The 17868-nt window shown below is 38.8% G+C and overlaps 1 protein-coding gene across 1 annotated transcript; it reads right to left on the reverse strand.

The window, feature by feature from the left end:
- Window positions 1-119: 119 nt before the first annotated feature.
- Window positions 120-8010, reverse strand: vbp1 (von Hippel-Lindau binding protein 1). Its single transcript, XM_046851855.1, has 6 exons — window positions 7854-8010; window positions 6582-6706; window positions 5484-5550; window positions 5249-5347; window positions 4694-4832; window positions 120-309 (listed from the first exon to the last, which is right to left on the reverse strand). The coding sequence occupies exons 1-6, from the start codon at window positions 7932-7934 to the stop codon at window positions 233-235; spliced, it is 588 nt and encodes a 195-aa protein (XP_046707811.1). The 5' UTR covers window positions 7935-8010; the 3' UTR covers window positions 120-232.
- Window positions 8011-17868: the final 9858 nt, after the last annotated feature.

Below are 17868 nucleotides of genomic sequence, written 5' to 3' on the forward strand. Positions count from 1 at the left end.
TATCAGGAAATAGCTCAATTCAGTGTCATGAAAACCAGACTGTATGTATAAAATAAATGAACAACCAGGTAAAATAAACTACTACTGTTTATAGAAAAAAGAAAACTGACATGATGACATCGGTTTCATTTCCTTTTTACTTGAAAAAATATTTTAAAAGTAACAAAATTGATAACAGTGTGGAGGGAAACTGACTGCGGTGTTTCTCTGACAGGGAACAATTCCATCTTTTCTAAGACCTCTCAGCTGATTTAAGAAGGTTGTCTTTGCTCCTCCTCTTGACATCCCAGTTGTACACACGTGCCATATCTGAAGACAATGTTAAGGCCTGTCCATATAATGTTACTGTGACAGTTACAAAGCAGTGTGATTAAATAAATTGTTATTTATTGTTATTCTATTGCTATTCTTCTAATACAATGTTTTTTTAAATTATATTTTTACTTAAATGCATTTGGACAAGAAACAATGCATTAAACCATGCATGCCATAACTGTTCTTATCTTTAACATGGTAGAAACAAACAAGAGTTCTCTACCACTTGGAAAAATAGGGATATGTATAAGGAAGAACAAAATCCCACTTTTTTTTTTTTTTTTTTTTTACAATTTGGAATACATAATGGTGTAGACATGTTTGTACAAAGGAGAACTTGTGTTCCAGCCCTTCTATTTACCACCTAACTAGTGAATGCTCTAATATTTATACTGAGATATATATATATATATATATATATATATATATATATATATATATATATATATATATATATATGCACACATACATATTAGAGCTGTCATTTAACACGTTAATGCAAATTAATTTTAACGTGCAATTAATGCAGCGCGCATTTCTGTTTGACCTGATTGAAATATAAAAGGAGAGATTAAAACCTTCAACGCAAAACATTTATTGACTACGTCCTTTCTTTATTCAGATATAAGCCAAAAAAAACAAACAAAAAAAAAACATGTTTTACTGAAGCGCCAAGTCTCAAATTAAGCACCAAAATCCGCCATGAAGCGCACATCCAGGATTTAAAACCCCCATGTGGAAACACAGCAAAAGTTCTGTTTGGTGATCTGATTATTTATTTTAAACCACCATATTTATTTTAAAACATTTGTAAGAATATTTTGTCTTCATGCTCTATGTTGAATTTTTTATTTTTTTAGAAAGGGCATCATGAATAAATGTGTTGAAGGTTTTAATTTCGCCTCATTTATATTTTTAAATAGAAATGGTAAAACAGAAACCATTAGACAGCTCTAAGTTTTATACACACACACACACACACACACACACACACACACACACACACACACACACACACACACACACACACACACACACACACACACACACACACACACACACACAAAAGTGAGTACACCCACAGATTTCAGCATATCTTCTGAATGGACAATTCTATAGAAATAATAGATTTTGAGTAGTCAATGTGCAGCTTCTATCTCAGTACAGATTTACAGTCCTCTAAAAATACCAACATACAGCCATTATTGTCTAAATAACGGTCAACAAAAGTGCGTACACTGAGTAATAACAGCTGTACCTCATGTAACAATGCAAAGCCACATGTCCTATTCATCATATTCATGTTTTTGTCTGCATGACAGCGCAATACAAATGTGTGTATCTTGTATTAGAGCAGTTAAAATTTGGTGCTTTGAGTACAATTCTCTCATACTGATCAGTGGATATTCAACATGGAACCTCATGGCAAAGACCCTCTACAGATTTGAGAAATAGAATTGTTGCTCTCCACAAAAATGGCCGAGGCTATAAGAGGATCAGGAAAACCCTGAAACTGATTTACAGTACAGTGACCAGGGTCATACAGAGGTTTCCCAAGAAGGGTTCCATTTGGAAAAGTTTGCTGAGGAAGCTGAAGATGATTGAATGGCCAAGTAGGTCTTTAGACCTGAACCCTACTGAGCACCTGAGGGGCATCCTCAAGCAGAAGGCGGAGAAGCACCATGTGTATAACAATTAGCAGCTCTGTAAAGTGTCATTATGGAGGAGTGGAAGAGGATCCCAGCAACAAACTGTGCAGCTCTAGTGAATTCCATGCTCAGGAGGATTAAGGCTGTGCTGGATAACAATGTCCAAGTTTTAAATTAATCCCTATAGCGCTTTTCACAATGGACATTGTCTCACAGCAGCTTTCCAGAACTTAAGAATGAAAGTGAATTATGCGTGTTTATCTCTGATGAGCAGCCTGTGGCAAGGAAAAACTCCCTAGAGGTTATGAGGAAGAAACCTTGAGAGGAACCAGTAACAGTCTTATTGTGTGAAAAGGACATTACTCAATCACACACTCCAGTACTCATGGTAGCTCTCTCTGTGGTGTTTTGTATTGTTTCAAGATTTATAAATCACACCCTTGATATCACCCAGATAACAGTAGTGCTCACACAAAATATTGACACTTAAGACACAGTTTTGACGTTCACTTAGCGTTTACTCACTTTTGTTGGCAGTTATTTTGACAATAATAGCTGTTTGAGTTTTTTCTGTACTTTTAGATCTATAGATTAAGATAGTAAGTACTCACTTTTTAAAGATATATTATAAAGATTATATATATATATATATATATATATATATATATATATATATATATATATATATATATATATATATATATATATATACACACACACACATACATATATACAAACACACACACACACACACACACACACACACACACACACACAGGCCACTATATTAGGTACACCTTACTAGTACCGGGTTGGACCCCCTTTTGCCTTCAGAACTGCCTTAATCCTTCATGGCATAGATTCAACAAGGTACTGGAAACATTCTTCAGAGATCTTGGTCCATATTTACATGATAGCATCACACAGTTGCTGCAGATTTTTTGGCTACACATCCATGATGCGAATCTCCCGTTCCACCACATCCCAAAGGTGCGCTATTGGATTGAAATTTGGTGACTGTGGAGGCCATTTGAGTAGAGTGAACTCATTGTCATGGTCAAGAAACCGGTCTGAGATCATTTGCGCTTTATGACATGGCGCGTTATGACATCCTGCTGTAAGTAGCCATCAGAAGATGGGTACACTGTGGTCATAAAGGGATGGACATGGTCAGCAACAATACTCAGGTAGGCTGTGGCGTTGGCACGATGCTCAATTGGTACTAATGGGCCCAAAGTGTGCCAAGAAAATATCCCCCACACCATTACACCACCACCACCAGCCTGAACCGTTGATACAAGGCAGGATGGATCCATGCTTTCATGTTGTTGACGCCAAATTCTGACCCTACCATCCGAATGTTGCAGCAAAAATCGAGACTCATCAGACCAGGCAACATTTGTCCAATTTTGGTGAACCTGTGCGAATTGTAGCCTCAGTTTCCTGTTCTTAGCTGTCAGGAGTGGCACCCGGTGTGGTCTTCTGCTGCTGTAGCCCATCCGCCTCAAGGTTCGACGTGTTGTGCATTCAGAGATGCTCTTCTGCATACCTCGGTTGTAAGGAGTGGTTATTTGAGTAACTGTTGCCTTTCTATCAGCTCGAACCAGTCTGGCCATTCTCCTCTGACCTCTGGCATTAACAAGGCATTTGCGCCCACAGAACTGCCGCTCACTGGATATTTTCTCTTTTTCGGACCATTCTCTGTAAACCCTAGAGATGGTTGTGTGTGAAAATCCCAGTAGATCAGCAGTTTCTGAAATACTCAGACCAGCCCGTCTGGCACCAACAACCATGCCACGTTCAAAATCACTTAAATCACCTTTCTTCCCCATTCTGACGCTCGGTTTGAACTGCAGCAGATCGTCTTGACCATGTCTACATGCCTAAATGCATTGAGTTGCTGCCATGTGATTGGCTGATTAGAAATTTGCGTTAACGAGCAGTTGGACAGGTGTACCTAATCAAGTGGCCGGTGGGTGGGTGAGTGAGTGAGTGTAATATATATATATATATATATATATATATATATATATATATATATATATATATATATATACACACACACACACACACACACACACACACACACACACACACACACACACACACACACACACACACGGTAGCCACTTGCTCCCACTTCTAGCTCATAGAAAGTTGAAACACTAAAAATATAGATGACAAATTATACAGTCATGTGGAATTGTTTTCCCTGCTAATGTTTCAAACAGCCTACCAGAGCTGACAAGCTGAACATGTAAAAGGCAAATCAGTGAAAACTAGAGCCATTCCTGAGGATATTAAACTTGGTGAGGGTCATCAGTTGCATCAACCTGCGTCAGTTACATTTCCTCTGATCCTTCTAAGCCTCACTGATCATTACAAAATATACTGAAGCTATACGGGTTCTTTTCGGAGGGTCTCGTCTATGTGTACACTACTTTTAAATTCAAAGCCCACAGTACAACTCTAATAAAAATGCCATAGTTGACCACCTGTATGTTCTATACGTACAGATTCAGCTCTATTCAGTACCTGTTACAAAAGAAGTTTCAGCAAAATTAAAGTACATGCAACATCAGACTCTACAGCGTTCACCTACCATAAAAAATGACACCAGTTAGATCATACAAAGATGACCTTTGGTCTAATTTACTATTCTTTACTTTGCTCTACTATTCTTTTTATGGATGGGGGTCCAAAAGGTCAGCCTGGCTGTGTAAGGATACTGACTTCAGTGGTTGTGAACTGGTCCCGGAGGAAGTCAAGATCTTCCTGAAGAGACTCCAGGTTTCGAGAAGCCGTGCCGAGATTCTTCTCCAGCAGCGTCTGAGCTTCATCTATATCATATTCCAACATTACGTTGGCCTGTTAAAGAAAGAATCACCAGTAAGGAACCTGATGATTATCATCAGAACTGATTTTCCATGATTAGAGCTCAGAGAAGTACCACAGACTGCAGAAACAGGATTTTAAATGGTTTCCACACACTGGATGGCTGATTCTGATTATGTGTGGAATTTCTTAACAATAGTATGTACTTAATAATCAATTAATAAAGTTAATGTGTGAAATTCATATATAAGCTATTTATTTGGCCATTCACTACCCATTCTTTCCCCCTCTCTCTAATACATTAGATTGTAAATAGTTTGAGAATCTACACCTTTCAAAATATAAAAACTGACACCATTTTATACGTTTAAAACATCATCAAAGAGAATTTGAATTAAAACACTTGTTTAAAGTGGCATGATCCTCCACAAGTCTGTTTGATGACTTACCCCAAGCCACAAACACACTTTATCCGTGGGTGGAACGGAGGCCTTGCAGTACACATTGTCAGCCAATAGAAAATGTGTCTCCATTGGGTCTGTAGTTTCCTGTGTTGAAACATGGACACATTACACAGTCACAAAAACAAAATGGACAGTGCATAGTCAGAAAACCGTGACTACAGCTAAACATGTAGCCTGAATGATTAACTGAATAGGACTCACTAAATGATGTGGAATTTACCTTTTTCTTCTGCATATGCCGTAAGATTTCCAACGTCTGCTTGATTTGGGGTATCTGGTTTTTCAATCTGGAGGAGCAAAAAAACCCAAAACAATAGAAAAGTAAGAAAAATATAAATGCTAACATCTGATCCTCACTCTCACATCCTTTAATCTCAGAAAATCATTACAGCTTCCACATATTAAACTCTATTGATTGTGTAACTATCTCCCACTGTATATTGATGCTTTCATAATATTTAATTCTGGAAAAATAAGACTTTCAGGCCCTTTTCTGCCGCCCCCCCCGACCCAAGTCCAATTTATTGCTCTGATTAGGCAGGAGATGAAAAGTGGTACCACTGCAATGCAGTGATGGCAGGAAAATGCAATACCATCAGTCAGATCAAATCATCCAGGAAGGGTTTGTTTGTAATGTGGTATATTAGGGCAATGGCATACATATAAATCTATACAGTACGTTTATTGCAATTCATGTTTTAGCCTTGGGTGAGATCACATACCTATCTATCTATATAGATCTGACAATGACAGCTTTTCTGACTGTAGAAAAACTGAACCGTCCGTAGTTTGGCCCGTCAGAGTTGACCGCCAACTTAGTACATTCATGGCAATTGTCAGATGCCCGTATCCAGCACAACTTTCAATGATCTCATGCTCAAGGGTCCAGCAGTGGTAGCTCAGTGGTGCTGGAATCTGAACCCACAATCTTCCATTCAGAAGTCCAGCATCTTAACCACTGAGCTACAACTACTCCTGGCTCATGTTTCTGGATTTAAAAACATATTTTCAACTCAGGAAAGCAGTAAGGTCGTATACCAAGGGATTGAAAATACAAAACGTCCTAGTGTGCGTAAACATTGAGATCAGATACTAACAACCACTTCTAAGCAATATTAAAAAAAGACATTAACGTTCGAGTAATAATTATTGCGATTCTCCACTAAGAGGTGGCTGAACGAGCCTTACTGTAAGCAGCTGAGCAGTCACCAGATTACTGCAGTTAATGTCAATGTCATGCAGTCATCATTGATGATAACATGATAACTCTTCCATCGTTGAGCAGCATTTAACAAGAACGTATCAAAATTCCCCAAACCTCATTTTTTTCTGAACCAGATTGAGTTCCATATATTTATATTTCTGGTATTGTTCATCCAGCTTCCTCAGTACGACATCTGCTGTGTCATTGCCGGGCTGCTTCATGAACGAATCCACATCCTCCTGCAGACAAACAATAAGAATACAACGTTTCAGAAAACCTACGTGGGTTTCGTCTCAAATAGCAAATAAATGTGTCCACCACCTTCTAAATTCACATATAGCAGTATGCACATTGGGAGCACTAACAAATGTTCTAGAAAAAGCAAAAACGTTTATTTATCACCCCGTCATTCCCTCATGCCTCTGGTACAGCTAAAGTTCAAGTACTACTATCCCTCAGCACGTATGAAGGGAAAATACAGCGTGTGGGAGTGGTGTTCTGCCAGTTAAAACTCTGGACTACTAATCAGGAGGTTGTGAGATCCTGGTACTCTCGAGCTGCCTTCCAGAAAGACGTGCATGAATAAATGTATACAAGAAAGACATGCATAAAGACACCGTGTTTGATCTGACACACTTCGCTGGAATGAATGTGCTCCAGCTCTTGAACATCCTCAAAAAAGACCAGACTCTTCACCAGGCAAATCAATAGACTCATCTAAATTCTCAAAATAAAATCTATTCAAATTAGCATAAGGAGCTACAGATACTGGAGAACAAAGACAAGTGTGTCCACATCATAATGCTGTGAATGTACCATTTCTACACATTCACTTCAATTCAATCGCAAGCTGTCTGTCAGTTTCAGGAATCAGACTCTCGCCTGCATTCAGTATTTCACTTTATCCCCTTTTAATGTTATTATGCTCTCATCATGCTATTGCTAGGACACTTAACTGATTTTACTGTCAGTGATCATCATGCAGTTCTGCTCCACTCTGTACATTCTGGATCATATCTGATTAATCATAATTGAAGAAAAAGCTGTAAATCAGACTAAACTAAACAATAACAATCCAGGAATTCACAGCTAATTATTGAACTAAACGTTGAGTTGGTTTTCCAGAAACTGGGAACAAAACCACAACACCAAAGTCTATGCTTTCTAATAAAGGCGTGAGTTAGCTTTAGCCTGTTAGCCAGCACGAGCCCCAGCCTTAAAAGGACACGGGGGAACTTCATCTCCTGAGGCGTGTTAGCACAGCGGGCTAGGCTAACGGCTAATACACGCCGCGTTTTACTCTAAACGTCGTGAACGGGCTTACAAAAAGAGCCCGTGTTTTCTCCAAGTATAGAATCTCCTTTAGTGTGAGGGGTGATGACTCACTACAAACACCGCTTCAGGGATTCCTAAGTGTTTCTTCTTGTTCGCAGCTGCAGCACTGCTCTTCTCTATGGTGGCCGCCATTTTGGAAAGAGCCGCAGCGCTTCCTCTTGACGGAGATTTGAGCGTCGGAGCGGCGCGCGAGCCTTTGCGCGGAAACACTGCACGCGACGTCGTGGTGTATGGGCGGCACGGGGTTGCCATGGAGACGAGTTTAAAGTCAAGTAATGATGATTGGGAATAATATCTCAGTGTAAATATTGCTTATAAATACACCAAAAAGGGTTCCTCGAGGTTCTATACAGAACCTTTTACCAAAAAATTGTATATGTAGAACCAATGGAGAGCAAAGAATTTCTCTTTTTTTTTTACTGAAGTGTAAACTAACAGTAATTAGACGCTTCACAACAAATGAATTGCAAATTGAATAAAAAATATATTAAATACAGATGTCTATGCTGTATTTCTAATCAAGTTTGTTATTTTAATCACATGGGATTCAATGCCTCGATTTGTTTTGTTAACATTAGCATGCCCACAATTTCTCTTATTGAATATTTTGTCTCAGAAATACAGCACTATATGGTAGTCAATTGCAACCTCCAGTGCATGCTGACTTTAGAAGAACATGTTGGGCTGAAAGTATGTAATTTGAATATATGCACCTGAATTAAACAAATGGTTTGTATTTAAGATGCTGCATGAATGACAATAAGGTTTGGAACAAAGAACATGGAAACACATCTAAATAAAATGTCCCCAAACTTCATCAGGAGTGCAAAAAGGAAGTAAAAACAACAAAAAAACCCTCTACACCAGTCTCACAAGACCAGCAGAGGAAACCACAGAAGGTAAAAACACCATTTATTTTTCACCATCGCACCTTTCCATTCCCAGTGTAAAGTTGGTGTAAAGTCTGCATTATCAATGTAAAGGTTGTAGCACATATAAATTGTATCAGTAAAAACATTTATTGGAAAAATGTTAGTACTAAAGAAATAGTTCTGTAAGACTTTCTTCTTCAGAACACAAAAGAAGATATTCAGAAGAAGGACGGTATCTGAACAACGGCAGGGTCCATCGACCTTCATTGGTTTTGTGTCCAGAAAATAGAAATGAATGAGTACCAGCATTGTTCGGTTACCAACATTTTTCAAGATATATATTTTTGTGTCATGCTGTAGAAAGAAAACCATATAGGTTTTAAATGACAAAAGCATAAGTGATCATTTTTTAATAAATGATCCCTTAAACTAATTTCAGTAGGTAATGTACAGTAATTTGTATCTGTTTTTAGGTCTTGATAGGAATGTTGTGTTCATTTTTTTTGCCAGCACTATTTAAATAAAATGGCAGCTTCCTATATTGTATAGATAGGGTAAGTATAAAGACTTCTTTAGTTTCATTAACATTTGAGACACTTGACTTGACTTAAAGGAACTGGTAATTATGGGATAATATTAAGTATATTCGATGACTGCTGTTAATTGGTGAAAAGCACTCAAAAGGTTAAATGTTTGTTTTACAAGAACCCAGAAGTCCTACACCAACATTTGAAGTCCTACACCAACATGTGTTCAATGGCTGTCCTGATCCCCTCAAGGCTAAAAGGTTTGGTGCAACCACTACAACCTGGAGCTCAACACGCTCAAAATAGTGGAGATGATCGTGGACCTCAGGAGAAATCCCCCAGCACTCCCCCACTTACCATTATGAACAGAACTGTAACAACAATGGAGTGTTACAAGTTTCTGGGTACCACCATCTCTCAGGACATGAAGTGGGACAATAACATTGACTCCATTGCTAAAAAGGCCCAGCAGAGGTTGTACTTTCTTTGCCAGCTGAGAAAATTCAACATGCCACAGAAGTTGCTGAAACAATTCTACTCGGCCATCATAGAGTCTGTCCTGTGTAGATCGATAACTGTCTCATTTGGTTCAGCTATCAAATCATACATCAAGAGGCTACAGTGGACGGTCAGGACTGCTGAGAGGATTATTGTTTCCCCACTGCCCAATCTCCAAGATCTTCACTCATCCAGAGTGGAGAAAAGGGCTAAGAAAATCACATTGGACCCCACACACCCAGCCCACTCTCTCTTCAAACTGTTGCCTTCTTATATTGCATTATTTAACTGTCCGTGACATATGTTTTTCATCAGCAGACAGGATAAAATATGGATTTGCTGTATCAGGATCCAGAGTTACATCCACTGTCACGCCGCCTCATCACATCGACCATAAAGTGCTTGGGGCAGTCATCTGGAGGCTCGCTCCACACTTTTCCTGACCTCCTAAGCGTTCTACTCGGTGGCAGTTCACCTCAAGTCCCATTGTGTCCGCCGCTGGCCCCCGACTTTCCTCGTGCCACAGGATTTTCGTGCCTGTCCAGTATTTGATTGATTAACCACAGCATAAAGTTATATATGTTGTATGGTTTAGAGAAAGTGGAGTTGACTAAACAGAAGAAGAAGTAGAAGAAGAAGCTATATACAGTGGAACCTCGGGTTACGAATTTAATTCGTTCCGGTACTTTATTCGTAACCTGAAAAGTTCGTATCCCGATACAAATTTCCCCATAATAATGAACAGAAACTTCGGTAATTCGTTCTGGACAACCAAAAATATTACTTAAATAAAAATAAAGCCAATATTCACTAATATTATTTACTTTTAACATGTTATATTAAAATCATACCACATAAAACATACAAAAGAGGAAAAGATCTTTACCGGTACTTTCCTTTGAGAAGACTCGCTGCAGGAGACGACGTCAGAGAAGGGGAGGAGGGAGAGTTATTGTTTGAAGGAGAATCTTATTATATTATATTATTATATATTATTATATATTATATTATAGAATATTAAAGACAGTGTTATTAACACGAACGCTGAGACAATTGTTGCATTAGAGGGAAAATGAGAGCTGTTTCTTTAAGGCTACTATCAGTTGGTATTGAAGTCCAGAGTGAAATTCATTATGGGTATTGTACTGAAAAGACTGTAACCCTGCTAATCTATCTTCATAAAAACAAGTAAAGTGGTTATGCATCGGCTAATGTTGTCCATCTCATCATTCCACGAGCATCAACTAACGAGTTGTTACGCTGCCGCCGGGAAAAGTTCAAGCGGATAAGTAACACGATGCTCTCGCTAGGGACACAGGACGCTAACTGATGTGACGAGCTGCGTGGATAGAGCAAAAACAACCAACCTGCCTGCGATTTTTTGGTGAGCGACGTTCGTATCCCGATATATTGTTCGTAACCAGGGGCAAAAATTTTGATGAACTGCAATTCGTAACCTGAATTATACGTATGCCGGGGCGTTCGTAACCCGAGGTTCCACTGTAATTGTCATTTCAACCATATATAGCTGACGCATTACACAATGAAATGAAACAACGTTCCTCCCGAACTCTGGTGCTACATACAACAACAATCACAGAAAACACAGGGCTAAGGACTAGTGTCCTTGCCACATGAAGTGCATTGTGTGCAACATGGTGCAAACAGTGCAAAGACAACACAAGACAGTGCAAGACGAATACACAAAACACAATACACAAAATAGCGCCGCCAGTAAACCTGTAGTATATTACACACTGCGGCGTGAGAGACGTAAAAGAACATTGTAAGTAAAATAAAAAAATAAAACAAAATGTTGTGCAAAAGAGCAAAAGCAGCAATCCAAAAAAGATGGGCAAAAAACGGCATGTAAACAGTTTATGGTAATGAAGTGATGAAATATGAGTGGTGCTGAAGACATGGATGTGTGAAGTGAGTATGAGTATGTGTTGAGTCCAGGTTGTACAGATCAGTCACACAGTTCAGTCACACAGTTTTGTGTGTGTGTGTGTGTGTGTTTGTGTGTGAGTTTTAGTTCAGTTCTGTGTTGAGAAGCCTGATGGCTTGAGGGAAGAAACTGTTGCACAGTCTGTATGTGACGGCCCGAATGCTTTGGAACAGCTTTCCTATTGGCAGGAGGGTGAAGAGTGTGTGTGAGGGGTGTGTGTGGTCGTCCACAATGCTGTTGGCTTTGCAGATGCAGCGTGTGGTTTAAATGTCCATGACAGAGGGGAGAGAGACTCCAATGATCTTCTCAGCTGTCCTTACTATCCTCTGTAGGGTCTTGTGATCCAAGACGGTGCAGTTCCCAAACCAGTCAGTTATGCAGCTGCTCAGGATGCTCTCAATGGTCCCTCTGTAGAAAGTGGTCAGAATGGGGGAGAGAGTTGAGCTTTCCTCAGCCTTCTCAGGAAGTAAAGACGCTGCTGGGCTTTCTTGGTTATGGAGCTGGTGTTGAGTGACCAGGTGTGCGCCCGGGATGTTTGTGTAAACAACATCCAGCGTGTTTTCTCCTCTGGTTGCAAAGTCCACATTCTGGTGAAGATTTGCATGGTTGAAATCTCCGGTAACAATAAACAATCCGTCAGGGTGTGTGTTTTGTAGTCAAGTCAAGTCAAGTCAGGTTTATTTGTATAGCACTTTTCACAACAGACATTGTCTCAAAGCAGCTTTACACAAATCAACAGTTAAGGTGAATGGTGTGAATTTGTCCCTGATGAGCAGCCGTGGCGACTGTGGCAAGGAAAAACTCCCTTAGATGTAATGAGGAAGAAACCTTGAGAGGAACCAGACTCAAAAGGGGAACCCCTCCTCATTTGGGTGACATCAAGAGTTTGATCATAAATCTTTCAACAATACAGAACACTGGAGAGTGAGAACTAACATGATTACACTTAAACTGGGAGAGTGTGTCTGAGCCCTGAACACTGTCAGGAAGACTGTTCCAGAGTTTAAGAGCTAAATGTGAAAATGCTCTACCACCTTTAGTGGACTTTGCTATTCTAGGAACTACTAGAAGTCCAGAGTTTTGAGATCTCAGGGAGCGTGGCGGATTGTAGCGTGTTAAAAGACTGGATAGATACATGGGAGCCAAACCATTTAGTCCTTTATAAGTGAGTAGCAGTAGTTTGTAGTCTATTCAAAACGTAACAGGAAGCCAATGTAGGGACGATAAGATCGGGGTTATGTGATCATATTTTCTTGATCTTGTAAGAACTCTGGCTGCTGCATTCTGGACTAACTGAAGCTTGTTTATTAATGACGCAGGACATCCAACTAGTAATGCATTACAGTAGTCTATTCTGGAGGTCATAAACGCATGGACGAGCTTCTCTGCATCGGATATAGACAACATGTTTCTTAACTTAGAAATATTTCTAAGGTGAAAGAAGGCTGTTTTTGTAACTTGGTTGATATGATATTTGAAAGACAAGTTGCTGTCTAAAATAACTCCCAGGTCTTTTACCGTTGAACTAGTGGTTACAGAACATCCGTCTAAATGCAGGTTGAGATGCTGGAGCTTCTGTATACTAGTTTTTGGGCCGATGAGCAAAATCTCAGTCTTATCGGAATTTAAAAGTAGAAAGTTATGGGTCATCCAATCTCTTATTTCCTTAACACACTCAGTTATCCGAGTTAATTGAGCTGTATCGCCTGGTTTAGATGAGATATATAGCTGAGTATCATCAGCATAACAATGGAAGCTAATTCCATGCCTTCTAATAATATATCCTAACGGAAGCATGTATATTGTGAAGAGCAGGGGTCCTAGAACTGAACCTTGCGGCACGCCATAATTTACTTGCATTAGCCTGGATAGCTCTCCATTTAAATCTACGAAATGGTAACGATCGGACAGGTAGGATTTAAACCAGCTTAATGCCTGTCCCTGAATGCCGATGTAATTTTGTAACCGATCTAGGAGGAGATCATGGTCTATAGTGTCGAATGCAGCACTAAGATCTAGTAGAACCAACAGAGAGATGAAGCCTAAAACTCTTCAAAGATATTGTTCTCTTGCAGGTAGGAACATAACTGGGCAGCGACAATCTTTTCAAAAATTTTAGACATAAATGGGAGATTTGAAATTGGTCTGTAATTCGATAGAGTGTTTGGGTCCAAATTAGGTTTTTTAATGAGGGGCTAATGACTGCTAACTTGAGGGATTTAGGGACATGTCCTAACGATAGTGAAGAGTTAATAATATTCAGAAGAGGTTCACCAGTTGTATATAACACTTCCTTCAGTAATTTAGTAGGAATTGGATCTAACTGACATGTTGTCGATTTAGCTTTGGCAATAACATTATACAGCTCTTCCTGTCCTACACATGTAAAACAGTGGAATTGTGGAGTTGAAGGTAACACTGTCTCAGGAGATGGTGTCAGAGGTTGGACCGCCACAATTGTTTTTCTAATGTTATCTATTTTTTCAGTGAAGAAATTCATAAAGTCCTCACTATTAAACTGTGATGGAACACAATTTTCAGAGCCCTGATTTGTAGTTAGTTTAGCTACTGTACTGAAAAGGAACCTGGGATTGTGTTTGTTATTTTCTATGAGTTTGCTCAGGTGTTCAGCTCTAGCAGCTTTTAGCGCCTGTCTGTAGCTGAGCATACTGTCTTTATACGCAATTCTAAATACCTCCAGTTTAGATTTCCTCCATTTTCTCTCCAGATTACGTGCTGTTCTCTTGAGGGCATGCGTATGACTATTATACCAAGGTGCAGGTGCTTGTTCTCTAACCTTTTTTAACCGGATGGGGGCAACAGTGTCTAATGGGCTAGTGAGGATAAGGTCTATGTTGTTAGCCATTTCATCAAGATTATTATCAGTTATGGGTTTAGTGAGAAATTGAGATAAATCAGGCAGGTTATTTATGAATCTAAATTTTTGTAGTTCGCAAATGGTCCCGTAGATTATGCTGAGGTGGTATGTACACTCCGAGCAAAGAAAGACAGGAGATGGAGCTGAAGGTGGCAGAGTTAAAGATGCTGAGAATTTCATTGGGAGTGACGAGGATGGACGGGATCAGAAACCAGTTTATTAAAGGGACTGTGCATGTAGAACGTTTTAGAGACAAAGTAAGGCACAGTTCAGAGGGTTTGGAGCAGAAGAGGGACATGGGGTATATTGATAGAAGAATGCTGAGGATAGAGCCGCCAGACAGGAGGAAAAGAGGAAGACCACGGAAGATGTTTATGGATGTGGTGAGTGAAAACATGCAGGTAGTTGGTGAAATAGGCAGATATAGAGGACAGGGTAGTATGGAGACAGATAATTTGTTAGCCAAAAGAGAAAGAAGAACATTTGACCTAAAACATCTTAATATTCATGAAGAAATTAGCACTTTAACTTTACTTAGGTATATCAAGCATAACAACAGACTTTCTAGCACTATTGTCCTCCTGCACAGGAACTTTTTACTACTCCCTGATAAAGAACACAACAGTATAACATAAACAAACACCTAAAGTGTACTCCAGGACACTACACTTTTCATGGGGAAAATAAAATAAAAGGTGTATTTCTGCTTGGAAGATGCTGTTTCTTGCACCACTCAGTTGAATCTCCTCAGTGGACTTTAGTGATGTCCGGTTCGTGAACAAATCATTCATTTGAACTGGTTCTTTTTAGTGAACCGGTCAAACCGGTTCACCAAATCGGACTGAATTGTTCAAAACTGTTCGTGTCTCAAATCAGCACTAATCAACAAAATTACTCACTTTTGAATGTGTATGAGCGTCTATCCGACTCAAAATAAATCGATATCCCTAAAATTTCTTCTCTAGTTTCTCCAACACTACACACATTAAACTGAAACATGCTGCTGAACAAGTGATCATCACTGAGCATGCGCATACCTGCTGATTCCGAGCAGCTCACATACTGCTGTTCTCGAGTCCCCAGTACTGTATCAAAAACCGTTTCTTGTAGACACGTCCGACATACTACTGATACCAACGAATTGTTGATACTGAGCATGCGCAACCTACCGAGCAGTACGCGTGCTGTCTGACATTAATATTAATACACACACACACACACACACACACACACACACACTTTTTGGACTCTGAATCAGATGCGTTCGACATACTGTAAATGCTGGTGCTGCGCTGCTGATATATGAACACAGGTGAACTGAGGACTTAAATGAAAAGTAAGTTTATTTACTAACAACTTAAAACATCAACGTTTTGCACATCAGTGCCTGTATTGGGTGATTTAGTGCAAAACGTAAATGTAAGGACCATTTCTAAGATGATGATTTAATTTAAACACATAAGCTATATGTCCTCATGCAATAGACATGACTTTATTTAAATGTGTTTAGTGTGTATATTCATCCGCCGAGATGATATTTGGATATGCATGACGTCATGACGTAAGTATGTAAAAGAACTGGTAAACCGTTTTTTTTTAACCGGTTCTTTGAAATGAACTGTCCGAAAGAACTAATTCGCAAAAAAGAATCGGACTTTTCATCACTACTTACCAACTCTGCTGGTTTTCCCGGGTTCAGCGCGAGCGGCTGTTTCCGAGCAACACCGCGTCCGCCCACTTTTTCAACAGACACTTCCAGGAGTATTTTCATTCACTTTTCCTCGTTGGGGATTTGTTGCTTAAATCGTTATAAGCCTTGAATCATAACAACCAGCTACAACTTGAATTACAACATGTAAAATATTCGATCTGAAATACAAATATTTGAAAATTTGTCATTAAGGCAATACGAGACTGTGTGTGTGTGTGTGTGTGTGTCAGGGCTAACTGGGTAAATAAAACTACAATGCCATGAAGCATTGCAAATAGATAGGCCAATTTCACATTTCCAGGTTTTTAAAATCATGATTCGTGCACGCTGGGTAAAAGTTATATGAAAGAAAAATCGACCTATTTTTTATTTTATGAAAGTCTTCACCTACTCCAACCCTTCACAGTTTATTTATTTAATTTTTTTGCTGAAAAGAACATACAAATCAGTACAAAATATCTACAGTAGTGATACTTGAAAGACAACAAACATACAACAGTAAAAAAAAAACAATACAAAATAAATCAATAAATAATATAAACAAAAAAGGGCCATTGTTTTACATAAAATTCCTTACAGCAAAACCTTTAGTACAGTAGACATTTTAACAGTCTTCATAGCTTTATCAGTAGATATCAAAATCAAATTAATATAATGTTCTATATCTCTTAAAAAGACCACAAAGACAGGTAAACCTTGCTTAAGAAAATAATTACATTTATAATAAAACAAATTTTCTTTTGTGGGGTCTGAGTCAAAATACCCAAATATAACATTTCTCATTTGTAATGAAAATTCTGGCAAAATCTTCAATTTAACAAAAACACCAATATCATACCAAAATTACTGAGTGTAATGACATGACCAAAATAAGTGTTCCACTATTTCACCTTTACTATTATTATAAAGTGTAACAAAAATTACGGTATACTGATGTGCACATGACCATTCGTTTTATATTTAGCTAAGGATTAAATATAATGAAAATGTTTAGACTGTATATGAGACTGTTGCCGATTACGTTGCATCGCCCCCAGTATAATGAACCCAACTGCAAGCTGTGCAACAACCAATGGCGAGTTCTCCCAATTTCTCTGAATTTAGCTATTATTATTTTAACTCAGTTACATATGTACTTTAAGGACTGGTTAGGTAAGATAGATAATTACTTAACACAGAATGTTGCAAATGAGTCAAACAAAACTGGTGTGGAACTGGAAGTAACAACAAAATATGAAATTCAAAATAAAGCACCAGGGTGTGCTGTGGAGGCCTGAAGCAAATAGTCAGAGACAGGTACAACAAGGGGTGCCCTCTGGTGGTCTAAACAGAAAATATTCGAGATACTGATGATAGGTGGTGGCATTGCAATTTATATAAGAAATAAATGTAATACCAGACTGATAGCTACATCATCACTCAGTAAACAGTTTAAATTCTTAGCCTTGAACATCAAGATCTCAAAATGTGACCGTGGTTGGTTGTAACAGACCCCCTTCGGTCTCTTCTAAAACTTTAATTTCAATAACTTAACAACTATCAAGACTAAATCTTAAGGAAGTTCTTTTAGTGGGTGACCTCAACTGGGCCTGACTGTCTACTGTTTCTGATTATTTACAATCTGTGTTTTTT

This window comes from Silurus meridionalis, chromosome 6, assembly GCF_014805685.1.
Source record: "Silurus meridionalis isolate SWU-2019-XX chromosome 6, ASM1480568v1, whole genome shotgun sequence".
Classification (NCBI taxonomy): Eukaryota; Metazoa; Chordata; class Actinopteri; order Siluriformes; family Siluridae; genus Silurus; species Silurus meridionalis.

Excerpts from the sequence above, each read along its gene's own strand:
- vbp1 (XM_046851855.1), bottom strand. The coding sequence starts at position 7,934 with ATGGCGGCCACCATAGAGAAGAGCAGTGCTGCAGCTGCGAACAAGAAG. Across the intron at positions 6,707-7,853 it reads TCCCTGAAGCGGTGTTTGTA|GAGGATGTGGATTCGTTCAT; the intron begins GTGAGTCATCAC and ends GTTTGTCTGCAG. Across the intron at positions 5,551-6,581 it reads CTGGTTCAGAAAAAAATGAG|ATTGAAAAACCAGATACCCC; the intron begins GTTTGGGGAATT and ends TTGCTCCTCCAG.